Source organism: Amaranthus tricolor, chromosome 9, assembly GCF_026212465.1.
Source record: "Amaranthus tricolor cultivar Red isolate AtriRed21 chromosome 9, ASM2621246v1, whole genome shotgun sequence".
Classification (NCBI taxonomy): domain Eukaryota; kingdom Viridiplantae; phylum Streptophyta; class Magnoliopsida; order Caryophyllales; family Amaranthaceae; genus Amaranthus; species Amaranthus tricolor.
Genome location: NC_080055.1, coordinates 23,359,483 through 23,376,701, shown reverse-complemented (window position 1 = coordinate 23,376,701; position 17,219 = coordinate 23,359,483). Strand labels below are relative to the sequence as shown.

Genomic DNA, 17,219 nt, shown 5'->3' with positions numbered 1-17,219 from the left:
GCATGAAAAATGCTATTGCATTGGTGTGACTTTGTTGTTTGACTCAGTGAAAATAATTATTTGAAGTCAAATTGAAAATAAAAATGCAGACTTTGGTTTTTAAAAAATCATTCATTAATGGAATACAAATTATTTTCTGATTTTCAGTTTTTTTTTTCATTTTTTTCATGTAATTGTTTGTTTAATTTGTACTTAAATTAATTGTATTTTTTCATTTTTTTAAAAATAAGTTTTTCAAGTTTATCATATAATAACTAGTTATTTTTGGAAAAAATATAAAAGAATTTAAAAACTCATAATTTGATTCCTTAACTTGAACCAAACAGTCACAAAGGAAATCAATGAGCAATTCATTCCGTTTCCTGAACACAGCCAAACGACTAGGCTAAATTAGGGGAATCCATTTCTTTCTCCTTCATTCCCTTTCCTCATTCCATTCCGATTCCTTTGTGCGAACCAATAACCTCTAATTATGTTATATTAGATTATTGACACTGTACAACATTAAAAGTTATTTTATGTATTGTGGTTAATTTTTAAAAAAAAAACATAATTAGGTGGAGTCTTGTTTAAATCTTCTAATCGCATACTTTTATATTATTAATTTTTATTAAAATAACACATTGAATTGCGTAAAAAATCGAATGTAGCAAGTATAATGAAACGGAGGAAATATTATGTTTTTTATTGTTTTATTTTTTATTATAGACAAAATTACTAAAAACTATCTATTCTATAGCACCCTCTGCCAAAAAAACTGTCTATTCTAATTTTTTTTTTTGCAAAAAACTACCTTAAATGACATAAACGTTTGCAAAAGACTACCTGATGACGGAATCAGTTAGTTGACCGTTAGTTGACCAACACGTGTCTCACGTGATTTACTAAAGGCATTGATTTTTCTGTTTGAAAACACAATTTTCCCTAATTATTTCTTCTTTCCCCTTGAAATCATAAGAACCCTAATCCTTCACCTTTCCCTTTCAATCCCTAAAAACCCTAATTATTCCTCAAATTAAATTATGGCTTCTCACACCAAAAACTCGAAGTTCGACAGATGTGCTTGCGGATTTCCGTTTGCACAGAGAATTTCGTGGACTAAGGAAAATCCTAGAAGACGGTTCAACACTTGCAAATTTTTCGATCGTGACATGAATTGGAGGGGATGTAACAAGTTCAAATGGATTGATGAACCTGAAATGGTTGATTGGCAAAGACAAGTGACGAACACACTTGTTGAGGAAAAGCGACATTTATCAACAGAATTCAAGATATTGACTTCAAGGGTTTGTTGCCTGGAACATGAGAAGGAACAAGCAATTTCAGAACTTAAAAGGATAAAGAAGAAATTGATGAACGAGAGAAAGCATGGAAAAGAGATATCAAGCTTTATATTAAGTTTTTTATTTGGTTTTTTCTTGGTGTTGATTGTACTAATGAAGATTATGTAACCTTCAAACAATATACCAACATCAGTGTTATGTAATAGTGAGCAGGGATTGTAATTTTTGTTTGAAAGCTTTTGTAAACATGATTATGATGAATGAAGAGGCTGACTTTCTTCATTACTTTGTTGCTAATTATCTAATATCAACAGATGTTCATTACATACAAAGCATAAACTAACCATAGTACTTCCATAACTTAACATAAACAAACTAACGTAGTCAAAAAAAGTTGTTCCATAACCTAACCATAGTACTTCCAACAAAAAAAGTTACAAATTCTTCATTACATACATTGCAACTACATTTTTCTACTTTGATTTTGAGAACTTGAAGATGCTTGGATTGAAAATACCCTTGGGGCTACACCTTTTGCTCCTTTCTTGTTGCATCCATACGCCTAAGATTTCTTTCTACCTCCCTTTGATTGAAATGAGGTGGCAGCATTGTTTGCAGGGGCAACAGAGCTTGCAGTTGCTATTGGCACCATTGGTGTTGAGCTTTGAGTTGCAGGAGGGTTTGTTGTTGCAATTGCTGTTGGTACCATTGGTGTGGTTGATGATGAGGACACTGAAACGTTCTTAGGTCTTCCTCCCTTTTATTTATCCATGGTGGAAGGGGGTTTGGGAGGGTTTTTGCACTTCGTTTTGTTATGTCCTAGTATGCCACAATTGCCACACCTCCTTTGCTTATACTCCATCACCATAGAGCCTTTTTTTTCTCACCCTTGGCTTCATCAACCTCCAACCTCCTCTTCCTCTTATTGGCCTACCAGGAATTTTTTTAAAGGGAGGTGGTAATGGCTTAGGGTTTGTGGAGGTAGGCCACATTTTATGCCCTGGCATTCCATGGAACCTAGGTCCATATGTCTTGACATGGTAAGCCTCATGGACAAACTCTGTATAGTCCAATTTTCTATGCACAATGCAAGCAATGGCATGCTTCCAAGGGATTCCAATTAGGGTACACCTACCACAATGACAAGTTTTATTTGTCAAGTTCACAACATAAGACTCCTCTCCATCATCAACCTCAAACTCAAAAACATCAACAGGGATAACCCTAACACTATGACATGACTTCTTATTGTAATCTATTACTTTCACCACAAATGGCATAACAACCCCCTGAAACTTACTCAGCCCCTCCCTCTTAATTGCACTCCTCTACATTACATACCTCCTAATCTATTCCATCCATGAAATTATTGGTTTTCCACTTACCTCCCTAAGCACATTGTTGAATGACTCACAACAATTATTCAATAGCATACCAAATTTGCTCCTATTTGGGAAGGCATGTCTAGACCAATGCTTTGGGGGAGTTGCATTTAGGTATTCAAATGCATCTACATAAATCTTTTTTATTGCATTCATTTCTTGATCAAAAGATGATTGTCAAAGAAAACTAATATTTAATCAAAGAGTATGTGAAATTCAATGAATGCACTTAAGAAATTAAAGAACATTAATACCTTGTTGAAAGCTTTGGTTGCACTCTAAAAGTGTTGCCTAAACAATTCTCCTGCAAAATTTATTTTGAAATTTGCCCAAATATGTCTACAATAAAATCTGATCTCAGTATGTGGAACTACTGAATTGAAAGCCTCCAACAGTCCCTGCCAATTAAATCATAACAGAAAAATGAATAAATGGTAGCCCTTTTAGAAGTAATTTAGCAAGATTAAACATAAGGATACAACTGTACCTTTTGCCTATCACTGATGAAAGTAACAGACTCTCCCCTTTCTTCAACCTAGCTAGTGGATGATGCCACAGAATTTAAGTCATCATTCAGTAGCTGCAAAAATCATGTTCATGTTTCCTCATTCTCTGTCTCAACAACAACCCAAGCAACAGGAAAGATGTTATTTTAATCACAAACACAGTTAACTATCCTAGCTCTTTCTTTCTTACAATCACATCTATTGTAGCAATACACACACCCTAGTACTACCATTGTGCAAGTAATAATAGTTATATCCACTTTCAATTGCATGATACCTCAAAACTTTTCTAAAAATCAGAATTGAAAATTTCAAGCCAAGGGACAGATTAATTTTACCTTTGACGTCAACCTCAGCATTGTAGGTTGGATATGATGTTTTCCCCTCCTTACAGTCCTTCAAAGTCTCTTCATCATCATTGCATACTTCATCATCACCTTCATTGTAGTAGATATCCCTATTGCTTTCCTCATTTACCTCCTTATCCACAATCCGCCTAACTTCTTCATCACCTAACCCTACATCATCCAAACCAAACTCTACATTCTCTGCAAACAAATCAGCATCATCATCATCCTCTGACTCACTCCCAGAACCAGCTTTGTAGTCACTATTTTGTGAAGTCTGTGCACTTGTTGTTTGGGTATTTGGTGTTTGTGAAAGGTGTTCAGAGCATTGAAATAGGGTTTGGGTAGTTATCTGCGTTTTAGATCTAGGGTTTGAGTGTAATGACACATTTACAACCTTGTCCTTTAGTGGTGGTCCCCTTTTCAAATGATCACTTGGACTCTCCACATCACCACCAACCTTGTCTCCCACTTTACCCTTATTTATGTCCAAGTCATCACCCAATATACACACATCATCATCAATGTCCATGTCTGCCACATCTTCTTTAAGCATTTTCTTTTTTGATTTTTTCTTATTGATTTCTTCACCTCTGTCATCACCTCCATGAACAACATAAAGATGGTACCAACCATCAGGTTCAGGACTTTGAAGGAAATCTGGGATGCTTTTGTCATCCTTAATTTCTGTCCTACCTGCAAACATAGTGTAGCCATACCTCTTGTACCAAATTCTACCAACATCAGCATAGCCTAGCTCATTTCTAATCCAATAAGCCATTTCAAAATAACAAACCTCTTCTACATTTGGGTGCAAGCTAAGTCCTAAATGTCTATATTCAGTTTTGCAGTTTTTGGTAACAAAAAACCCACCAAAATATAAACGAATGTTCATTGGCTTCATCATCTCGTATGTAGAATAATAATGTGCAAAATTTCTACAATTATGAAATTGCAGCACAACACATAAAGATATTAGATCACAACACATATACAACAATCAACAAGCATCATTAGATTCAAGCAAATAAAATGCAATCAAAAACCCTACAAAATAAATTCAATTTTAAAAGGTTTTGGAAAAGAGGAATTTACCCTTGCTTGTTACCACTTGAAATTAACCCTTTTTTCCTTTGATAATCTAATCTTTTTTTTTTCATAAACAACAATTTGATTCAACAGAACAAGAAGGAATGCTTCAAAATCTCAAACGAAAAAAAAGGAAGAACAAGATAAGAGAACAGAGGATCGAGATTGGGGAGTAGATTAATGAAATAAACCTACACATTCAAGTACTGATTCAGAGCATATATAAGAGAAATTCAAATTTGGGGGTAGAATAATAAATAAATATCAATTACAGAATTTACCAGTTGATTGGATGGGATGATTAATGCTGCATTGAAGTTTTGATTGAGTGTTGATGGATGTCTTTCATGATCTGTGAGAGCAATCATCAACTGAGAGTGGAGGGAAAGAAAAAGATGACGCCAATTAAACATTTCGTAGCTTTAAATGAAGTCGCGTGTAATTCACGTGAAAAGTCAACCATAGAACTAACGGTCAACTAACTGATTCCGTCATCAGGTAATCTTTTGCAAACGTTTATGTCATTTAAGGTAGTTTTTTGCAAAATAAATTAGAATAAGTACTTTTTTTCAGAGAATACTATAAAATAGATAGTTTTAGTAATTTTCTCTTTATTATAAGATAAACTAAAGGTAGCAATGATTTTATATAAAAAAGAGATATTTATCCATCCTTCAATCCTTATACTTAAAATATTTACAAAGCCCCAACACTATTTGCTACTGTTTAAAAATCAAAATATGGGATTTTAAATAGTAATGAACAGTATTCATCTCTTTCTCCATGTCATTTTGCTTCTTACCCTTCTCATCTGATTCTTAGAAGGTGTTCTCTTCAACTTATTTTTTTGACTTATTACTTATTCTTATTGGAATCAGATCAGATCAGACAAGACCAGATCAGATCAGACCAGATCAGATCAGATCAGATCAGACCAGATCAGATCAGATCAGATCAGATCAGACCTTACTCCATTTCTTTCCCCATCTATAATGGACACCCAATTTCAAATCTTTCGAACCCAACTTGGTGATTCTAGCAATTTGCGTAAAAGGATCCGTGCTATTGCGCTTCAAGTTGACTCTGTAAACAGAATTATGCATGCTAATCTTCTTTTTGTTCATCAATCACTTCCTATTTCTGATAATTTTTGCTTTACATTTCCCATTTCCCTTTTTTTTCCACTATTTTTCTAGGTTTTTCTTCAATTTCAATGTGAAACTTGGTTTTTATATGACCATCTTATCTGCGTTTTTTCTACATTTCCTTCTTTCCAAAGGTGGAGTTCAGCTTAATAATTCAGTGGGTTATCTCCCAATTTCTAGGTATTTAATCTGATTGTAGTATTCGGTGATTTCTCTCCCAATTTCTTACTGCATCTGATTTTTCATATTATGTTAATTTGTTTTTTTTATTTTGGGGATTTTATCAGTTGTTGTTGTCATCTCTCTCACTTCTTGTTGATCTTCTTCTTTCACCTTTAAACTCCATGAAATCTCTTGTACATTCATCAATTTTTCTTGAGTGTCATTTTAGTAAAGCGAGATTAATTTGATTTTGGTTAGTTCAATTGATTTTAGTATTTGAGTACAGAGAAGTTTTGGCTTTTTAAGGAATTGTTAAGTTATGTTTGTTGCTCTTGCTTGTTGATAATTAAGTCTTATTTTGATTTTGTGCCTGGTTGTTTATTATCTTAATCTGGGTATTTTGATTGTTGAAGTATTCAGGTTGTTGATAGTTGTGTTTGTGGTGATTCAAATTCAGCCCTTCCCTTTGCTTTTGTGGATTTTACTGATGAAGATTTTTCATTGTTTATTTATTTGAGTCTACATTATCAGATTTTATTTTAATTTAAACTTCTAGAATTGATTTCATTAACTCTTGTTTTGGTGTTTGATTTATTATCTGAATTTGGGTATTTTGATTGTTGGGGTGTTTAAGTTGATTATTGCATTGTCATGTATGTGACTGTAGCACTTCCTTCACATTTCCCTCAATCCTGCCTAACCATCCAACTCCGTCCCTCAATACTGCTTCTTTCCAACTCCCCCTTAATTCCACCTTAATTCCCTAACAAGCACGTCCTAACAGACAGAATACATAAGCTGGAGAGGCTTGATATAAGCAGCACTTTTCTGTTGTGAGCATAGTCTAAAGCAGCAGCCTAGGCTTATGTTGCTTTGTGTAGTGAGTCCTCATAGCTCTTTTTCCTTGTAGCCTAGGGTAGACAATTAACCTTGAAAGAGCTCAGGAACATCCTGTTAGTCTTAACAATAACCAACAAGGTTACAAAAACATTCCATTAACCTAATACCATAAAATGGCACCCACTTAGCTAGGGTTTGGGTGATCAAATTTATGCTACCTTATGCTTTTAAAAACAGTACAAAATTCCAATGACTAAAACCATAATCTGTGCACATAATGTGAAAGGACTCAGCACACAGGAGATTTTCGTCTTCATTGGTGCTAAGTTGCCCGTGTTGGTTTGAGCAACTTAGATATTTGATCAAGTTTTTCATTCTGATACCAGCTAATTAGCTGTACTTTTTTAGCTTCCATTGATAAGCTTTATATCACTACCCACTTGTTGTCATTCCTATTTTCAGGAAGTTCATTGACTGGCAACCTTTGCATCAGATAATACTTTTGGCTCGACTTAAATGTTCCATGCTGTCCATTTTTCCCGATGTATTCTTTTTGTGTCATGCGGTCTTTGAATTACATAGGAGTATATGACTATAATACTAATGGTTAATGATTAATATGTTAACTCTTAACTATTTGATGATCGATGAAGTAATCAAAAGATAATGTTTCCTCTTTTGGGGTCCTCTTCCCTCATTCCTTCTTCTAATTTGTACCCTTCCCTAGATCTCTCATGTCCTGTGTATCCTAGATTTGTGGATGTAGCTTATAAACATCACCTCCTTTTTTTTATTGTATACTTGTGTCTAGAAAATGGCGGCTTGGTTGGATTGTACCCTTATATGCCATATCTAGACATGCAAGCAATATTTTTGGATGCCCACACCTTCTCATCACCATTATATAAAACATTAAAACATGAAGATTAATACAAGTATGGTTTTACTATGTTTTTTATTTCACTCTCATGCCTTTTTTGCTTTGCATGTTTGCTTATTTCTTTCATTCAAGTGTTTTGTTTTTTTGTTTTTTCAGTGCCCTTGGTTTTTTATTTTTTAGATATATGATCAAATTTTATAATTTTTGATATTTCTTATGTTGCTTTTCTAGAATTAATTTTTGTTGTTAAGTGAAGTTTTAATTTCATTTGATTGTGAAATTGTTCATGTAAATTTGATTGTGATTAATTGTAAAATTAGATGTACCTAAAGATGGGGCATCATCATTTTTTCAAATTTGCATTTCATAACACAAATCAAGAAAGAAGGGGCTTCTAAAACACCACCTTGCACACCACAAATCAAGAAAGAAAGAAGATGCTTCTAAAAGTGAATCTTATATGCGGCATAGTCTAGATTTTGCAGAATCTATACACAACTAGACTTCTACTTACCTAACTGCATTTTTTTTAATGGAAAATTCCACGTGGTAATATTGAATTATCATGAAATGCCAGTGGTAGCATTCTTGTAAGATTTTTTCATATGGTAGCATCCAGTTTATGCCTTGTCTAATTGTCGTAGCATTTTCGTTTAAATTCTAGTTAATTTTTGTTTAATTCATCATTTTGACGTTTCTACCCTTATTAAGTGTTGGTTGTTGTCTTTATAATTTGCCCTAAACTATTTTTATGCTCTCAAATATTTAATTTACTATTTTGACGTTTAATTTACCGTTTTATTCATCAACACTCTCAAATATTTAGGGCAAATTGTAAAAACAAGAACTAACACTTAATAAGGATAGAAATGTTAAAATGGTGAATTAAACGGAAATAGATAACAATTTAATGAAAAATGCTACGACAATTAGATAAGGCATAAACTGGATGCTACCATGTGAAAAAATCTTACAAAAGTGTTACTACCGGTGTTTCACGAAAATTCGATGCTATCATGTGGAATTTCCCCATGATTATTATCATTTGTTGCATAATTGTAATAGTTGGTTTCAATTCTCATACGATAATAGACTAGAGGTGATGAACCACCACTATTGTTATTTGTTAGTATAAAACATGTAAATTAAGCATAATCATTCATGTTTAATACTTACTCCTTAAACGATCCAAATTAAAGATTATGATACGATGACAGTGATTAACAGATAGAACACGATTATCATGTTGAGATCCTCATCCTATATAATGAATGTAAACTGGGTCTGACAGTGATTGGAACCCAATGAACCAATACCCTATTTTCATTTAATTGATTTTTAAAAAGGTAAATAGATCTTTCCATAGTTCATTAGTATATTCTACCTCATTACATCTTTTTGGGACCCTTGTCTTTTTGAGAGCCTAGCTTGCATGCTATGGAACCATTTTGTGTACTGTTCGCTTTTTAATTTTGTTGATATGAGAAAACACCATTAAAGTCGAAAAATTTATAAATTTTTAAATTAGATAGTTTACACAAGGGCAGAAAGAGTACAATTGATTTTGTTGATTAGTTCGACCAGTTGATTTTGAGCTCGTTGCTATAGCAGCTTGTTCAAAAACATTTTATTCATTATAATAAAATGCTTCAACCAACTAATTTACCAAACACTATATTGGATGGTTTGACCACTCAACCTTCTATTTATATAAAATAAGCTAAAATTATCTAATAAGCTATTTTGTCAAACACTCTCTACTTTTTTATTTTCTAAGTTTGCTACTAAGAGGCTTACATTATGGTGTATAAAACAAGGAAAAGTAAAAAGTGAGTATTTTAAGGGGTATTGTTAGAATATATCACACATATATTCTTTGACTATGTAATTATGGTAGATAATCATGTTTAGTAAGTATATAATTCTCAGCATAATCCTAGCCTAGAATAGCGCTACGAGTTGCCGAATTTAACTCAGTAATTTTTGTATATTATTTGACAAAACCGAAAATCAATGCAGGAAGAATCTTCTTACATGGTATCATAGTCCTCTACGATCCTCACCATATTCATCTTCTTCTTCATACTGCCCAAGCTTCTTCCGCTGCAATACTTCAATAGCCGACACTCCAAAATACCACCCTGCATTTGCCATCACAAATGTCAAATCCCTTATTCCGATTACCTTGGACACTGCCGGCATGTATCACTCTTAGGCCGCCCTCTTCAAAGTTCTTTGTAGGGTTCACGACCTTACCAATCACATCATACCTCCAACTGACGCCACAGAACTCGGTGCATATGAGAATTTGAAATCGGCAGATTTGGCTTATTGGAAACGTCTTGATGCTGCTGTCCTCAATTGGATCTACGGTTCCATATCTCCTGACCTTCTCACTGCTATCCTTCTCAAAGACGATATTGCTCAAAGTGCTTGGTCTCGTCTCGAGTCTATGTTTCAAGATAACAAAGCATCCAGAGCCTCCCATCTCGAACAAGAACTCGCTGACCTTGATTTCGAGAATTTCTCATCCATTGACGGCTATTGCAATCACATCAAATCCCTCGTTGATCGACTTGCAGATGTTGATGCTCCCATTCCCCATACCCGTCTTATTCTTAAACTTACTGCCGGGTTACCTGAAGCATACGCCGGTACAGTGGATTTCATCCAAAATCAAGAACCCTTGCCTTCTTTTGAATCATGCCGATCTCGTCTCAAATTAGCCGAACGTACCATCAAAAATCGATTAGCCAAGGAAGGTGGCTCCAATGGCCGTTCCACCACTGCTCTCGTCTCTACCACCGGTAAGACCATCTCTGACTCCTCTGCTTCTCGCTATACCACGAACAACAAGAACAAGAAAAAGCCCTCTAAACCTTTTAATAAGGCTGCCAGACATTTTAATGGGCCGGCCCATCACCAAAATATATTCAATGGTCAACCTTGGCAAAGACCTTACTCCTGGACAGCACCTTGGACTCAGTGGCAGGCCCAATGGCCCACTCCTCCATGCCCATATCCAACACAGCCTTGGGCACCTAGGCCTCCTGCCTCGTCAACCGGACCACGTTTAAATGGGCCTGGAATATTGGGTCCATCTCCACAATCCTATTGTGCTGCTGAAACGGGTCCGAATACAACACCCACACACATTGAAGCCGCAATGCAAATGCTAGCAAACATCAATCGCCCGGATCCGAATTATTATTTAGACACTGGTGCAACATCTCATATGACGGCCGACCAAGGTATTCTCTCAACTTATGTCAATTCGAGCATTAAAAATCATAATATTATTGTTGGTAATGGTAATTTAGTCCCAATTATTGGTCATGGTAGTGCTACTTTGCCTTATCCGTACCCTCCTTTCACTTTAACCAATGTTTTGCATGCTCCAAAAATAATAAAGAACTTAATCTCCGTCCGAAAATTCACAACTGACAATATGGTTTCTATTTCTTTTGACCCTTATGGTTTTTCTGTGAATGATTTACAGACGGGAGCCCAACTAATGAGATGTGACAGTTCCGGTGACCTTTATCCAATCCTTTCTTCAAGTCAAGCCACCTCTCCAGTCCAACATTCAAATTTTACTGCTCTTTCTTCCGATCTTTGGCATAATCGATTAGGACACCCTGGCGATGTTGTACTTAGATCTTTAACAAATCAAAAATTTATTCAATGTAATAAGGCTTGTACTTCTTTTTGTTCTTCATGTCCTTTAGGGAAACACGTTAAACTTCCATTTTATAAATCAATGTCGCAAACTATTTTTCCTTTCGATATTATTCATAGTGACCTTTGGACTTCTCCAATTATTAGTTCATCTGGTCATTGTTATTATGTCTTATTTCTTGATGATTATAGCAAATTCTTATGGACCTATCCAATTTCAAAAAAATCACAGGTCAAACATCTTTTTCAATCTTTTCACAAAATTGTCCAAACTCAATTTGAACGTAACATTAAGACTTTTCAATGTGACAATGGCACTGAATATGTTAATGGTAATCTTAAAAATTTTTTTGAAAACCAAGGCATGCTCTTTCGCCTATCTTGTCCCCACACCTCTCCTCAAAATGGAAAAGCAGAACGTCACATTAAAACAATAAACAACATAATTCAAACCCTTCTTGCTCATGCTTCATTGCCCCATTCCTTTTGGCATCATGCTCTAGCCATGGCTACCTACCTCCTAAATATTCTTCCCACCAAAATATTAAAATATAAATCTCCGACTCAAATTTTATACCAACGTAATCCCAATTATTCCGCATTACGTGTTTTTGGTTGTTTATGTTTTCCCCTATTTCCTTCCACCACTATAAACAAATTGCAAGAACGTTCAACTCCCTGTGTCTATCTTGGCCCCGCGCCAAATCATCGTGGTTCCAAGTGCTATAATTTAAAAAATGGACAAATCATCATTTGTAGGCATGTCAAATTTGTAGAAACCGAATTTCCTTTCTCAAAATATCACAAACGAATTTATGAAAACTACAATTTCTTAGATACAAGCCCAATACATCACCCTCCTGATTTGTACACAAATCAGCAAGCCCAATCAGCTACACCTATTCCCTCAAATGGGCCGGAAAATCCAACACCCAACATCTCCACATCTCAATTGGGCTCCCCTCTCACACCCTTACAACTGGGCTGTCCCACCCCTGAAGCCCAACACACTCCTACCTTGCATTACCAGCCCTCCTCTACCACCTCCGGCAGGTCTGCCACCACCACCAGCCAGGCCACCACACCACCTCCCAACCCCGCTCCTCATTCTATGACCACCCGAGCTAAGGACGGCATTATAAAACCTAACCCCAAGTATTTTTCCAACCTCAACACAATAGCAACTACATTCATATCTCCTATACCAAAGGACCCGGTTAGTGCTATTAATGACCCTAATTGGAAAAATGCAATGATTGATGAAATTAATGCTCTTATTGATAATAATACATGGGATTTGGTTCCTCGGCCACCTAATGTGAACGTCATACGCTCTATGTGGATTTTTCGTCATAAACGAAAATCAGATGGTTCTTTTGAGAGATACAAGGCTCGTCTCGTTGCTAATTGTAAGACTCAGCAGCCTGGTATTGATTGTGATGAGACTTTTAGTCCGGTCGTAAAACCGGCCACTATTCGTATTGTTCTAAGCATTGCTCTTTCACATTCTTGGTCGATCCATCAGTTGGATGTCAAGAATGCTTTTTTGCATGGTTCTCTCAATGAAACAGTTTATATGCATCAGCCCATGGGTTTTCGCGACAAAAGTCGCCCTGACTATGTTTGTCTTTTGCGAGGTTCTCTCTATGGTCTAAAACAGGCTCCACGAGCCTGGTATCAGCGGTTTGCAGATTTTGTCATCTCCATTGGGTTTGCTAACAGTACCTCTGATAATTCTCTGTTTATTTATAGGCACGGATCTGATACTGCTTATATTCTGTTGTATGTTGATGATATCATTCTTACAGCTTCCTCTGACCAACTAAGGTCACATATTATGGATCGCTTAAGCTCTGAATTTGCAATGAAGGACTTAGGTCCTCTAAGTTTTTTTTGGGCATTGCTGTAACTCGTGACAATAATGGGATGTTCTTAACTCAGAAACAGTATGCTTCTTCTATCATTGACAAGGCCGGCATGTCTAACTGCACCCCTTGTCTAACACCTGTTGACACAAAACCAAAGCTTAGTGTCTCCCCAGATGAGCCTTATGCAGATCCCACTAAATACAGAAGTCTTGCTGGTGCTCTTCAATATCTGACTTTTACTAGACCAGATATCTCATATGCTGTTCAACAGGTATGCCTTCATATGCATGATCCGCGCAATGCGCATATGGGAGCCCTGAAGCGTATCTTGCGTTACTTACAAGGTACTTTATCTTTTGGCTTGCATTTGTATAAGTCTTCTACTGACAACCTCGTAGCTTATACTGATGCTGATTGGGGGGGATGCCCCGACACTAGAAGATCCACTTCAGGTTATTGTGTGTTTTTGGGTGACAATTTGATATCCTGGTCTTCTAAACGACAATCCACTATATCTAAGTCAAGTGCAGAGGCCGAATATCGTGGTGTTGCTAACGTTGTATCTGATTCTTGTTGGCTTAGAAATTTATTGCTCGAGCTTCATTTTCCTATTCATAAAGCGACCATTGTTTATTGTGATAATGTGAGTGCCATCTACCTTTCTGGCAATCCCGTCCAACATCAACGTACAAAGCATATTGAGATGGATATTCATTTCGTACGAGAAAAGGACGCTAAAGGGGAAGTACGGGTTTTACATGTTCCCTCTCGTTATCAAATTGCAGACATTTTTACGAAGGGTCTTCCACGGATTTTGTTTGACGACTTCCGTAACAGTCTAAGCATCCGTAGTCCTCCCGCTACGACTGCGGGGGAGTATTAGAATATATCACACATATATTCTTTGACTATGTAATTATGGTAGATAATCATGTTTAGTAAGTATATAATTCTCAGCATAATCCTAGCCTAAAATAGCGCTACGAGTTGCCGAATTTAACTCAGTAAGTTTTGTATATTATTTGACAAAACCGAAAATCAATGCAGGAAGAATCTTCTTACAGGTATATAGATGGGGTTATGTTCTTTAATTGAGTAATTAACTACCCCTTATATATTTTAATGATTTCATTTATAGGTTACTAATAATTAGGAGTGATTGATTTGACTAGTTAATTTTGAACACACCTCTAAGAGCAGAACCTTTCCGCAACCAACTAAATTAGCAACGCCAGCATTATGTTAAATTGAGTTGGACTTATTGTCAATTTCAGCATGTAATCGAAGAAACAAGAGGTGTACACACTTTATAAGCTAAGGAGATACCATCACAAACAAAACCATATGACAATTGGAAGGAAGGGTTCCAAAGACATATAAACTTTACACATTATTTTTAATTCATTGATGTGGAACAAATCATCTCAACCCATTAGAAAATTTAACCACCCAACCATCTATCCGTGCTAAAATAAGCTAAAATGACAAAATAAATTATGTTACCAAACACTCTCATTGTTATATCAATTTATATAAAAGTTCTGTTGACTAAATATTGCGAATTTATTTGACATATGATCATTAGCTAAAGTTGTTGCCTTATTTAACCACATGAAAGTATTAATTAATTTGCTAATTGTTTAGCCATTGTTCAAGTCAATTCTTGCGAGTATATTTAGTAAAAATTACTATAGTTTTTAATCAACTAAATTAGGTCAAAAAAATCAAAATCTAATGATAAACCTTAATTCTGCATGCTACCTCAAGCTGTGGTGATTGGGTGATTTCATGCTTTTTGGTTGGTGTTTTGTTTGGATGGTACTTCTACTCCTAATGGGGGCCAACAATCCAAAATTCCATTGATTGTGGCATCTCATCATAACAACTTGTCTAATTCCTTTTTTAAGCTATTAGATTGGATTCAAGATGACCTATTTTTATGATTATTTTTCTTTGCTACCATTCATCTATTAGACTTTTTGGAAATTTCCTCTTCTATTTAATTTCTTTTTCGTTAGTCGTAAATAATTCATATTAGTATGATATTGTTTGCTTTGGGTCTAGAAATTTATTTTTGGCCACATTTTCAACAGTCTTCATATATTAATTTGGAGTTGAATCAGTTTTGTATTTGTCAATACTTTCTTATTTTTTTTTTAATATGAGACATGTGATATTCACTCAATACTTTCTTATTTATCTCTTTGATTTTGGTATAATAAGGATATATATTACTCTATTAATTTATAGATGTAATATGAGTATCACTTATCTCATATAAAGTCCTAGATTCGATCTCAACTAACCTTTTCTTAGGGTCGACCTTGAGATTTTAGGGGCTCAGGGCAAGAACTATATTACGGGTCCTAATTATATATAAAATATAGATTAAAAAATACTAATTTTATAATATCGAAAAATTGTTGTTCACCAATACGATCTTATAAAAATTCACTAGTAATCAATTAAATATATTTATTGGGCTATTACAACTCCAAAAGGACTAAAAAAAAATTCATAAAAAAACTTTATTATCATATAAAAAAAAAAATTTAACATCCATAAATTTGATTTGCTCAAATCAAATATACATAAAATCGGTCAAATAAAAACAAAAGCAATGCATTACGAAAGAAGATAACAAGTTAAAAAAAATTAGAGGATAATCGTAGAAAAAGTAAAAGAAATAAAAAAGTTAGAAGTATTAATTACCAATTAAAATTTAATAATTAAGCTCTATCTTATCTTCTTTTTGATTGATAATCGTGTATTAATAATACATTAATAAATAAATAAGGTAACAATCATCATTAATAGTATGTTGGCTTGGTGGTGAAGTGCATTATTTAATTACACAAGATTTTAAATTCAATACATATGAAGGCAATTTTTGTTAATGTTTTAATGGGCCCTAGGCATAAGCCCTTCTTGCCCTTGCCTAGGGCTGTCCATGGGCTTTTCTTTCTCTTGACTTATCCTGTAATAAAAAAAATAAATTAAAATATATGTAGAATAAGATAAACCAAACAATTATTTTCAATAAACACAAATTCTCATGGTGAGACCATTTTAATTGGATTGGCCTAATGTATATTTATTTTTAAAGTGATAACTTTTTATAGTTTTAAAGTTATCACTTATAACCTTAAAGTAACTACTTACAATTTCAAAGTGATTACTAGAGAAATAGACTTATTTGTATGGACTCGTCTTATGATGAAATGGTTTCATATAATACGGGATGATTCAATAAATATGTGAACAATATATAAGGAAATATATTGACTTTCCCTAAGAGAGAAAAGATGATACCACAATCAAAGATAGTATTAGGGTATTTGTAAAATTAAAAGGAAAATTCAAAATAAAAGGTTTAGCAAAATTTAGAAGCAAAAGAAAATTGTTGTTATTTTATTTAGAAATCTTTATTGTAGGTATATATTTAACGTTTATAAAATATAGTCTTAATGTAATAGTATGAAAAGATTTAGCTTTGACTCTTGTCTCCTTGTATATTTGGTTGAACAACGTTGCTGAATAAATTGACAGGCAACTTTTATATGGCGTTGTTAAAAAGTTTTTGTGGTTGAGACTTAAGTATCTACTTTGTTGATATATTCTATCAAATAAAAATATATTTATTTAGAATAAAAATAAAATATTAGTTAATTAGCAGATTTAAGTTTAGTAATTAAACCTTTCAAAAAAAAAGTTTAGTAATCAAAAAGAATACAAGGGAAACCAAAGACCGTACACTATTTTTATTCTTTATTTCTTCTTTGCATCATACTGACTTAGATTTTATTTTCATAAATTTTAATTTATATTTTTAAAGGTTAATATGTTTGGAAAGTTTACCCATCAATGAATTTAAAATGATATGCATACACTATAAGTTCTTAGAGTCCTTATTTCTTCCATTATGTTATGATTTTGGAATGAAATCTCTTTAACTTAATAAGTATGTACACCTCGTCATAGATCAAACTTGATTACTACTACATGCAAACTTGACGGGATTTATGAGAGGTTGTTGGAA

General features: G+C 34.3%; 1 protein-coding gene across 1 annotated transcript; it reads right to left on the bottom strand.

Moving 5' to 3' along the window:
- Window positions 1-2,134: 2,134 nt before the first annotated feature.
- Window positions 2,135-2,821, bottom strand: LOC130823402 (uncharacterized). The gene is made up of 2 exons (XM_057688024.1): window positions 2,669-2,821; window positions 2,135-2,611 (listed from the first exon to the last, which is right to left on the bottom strand). The coding sequence occupies exons 1-2, from the start codon at window positions 2,819-2,821 to the stop codon at window positions 2,135-2,137; spliced, it is 630 nt and encodes a 209-aa protein (XP_057544007.1).
- Window positions 2,822-17,219: the final 14,398 nt, after the last annotated feature.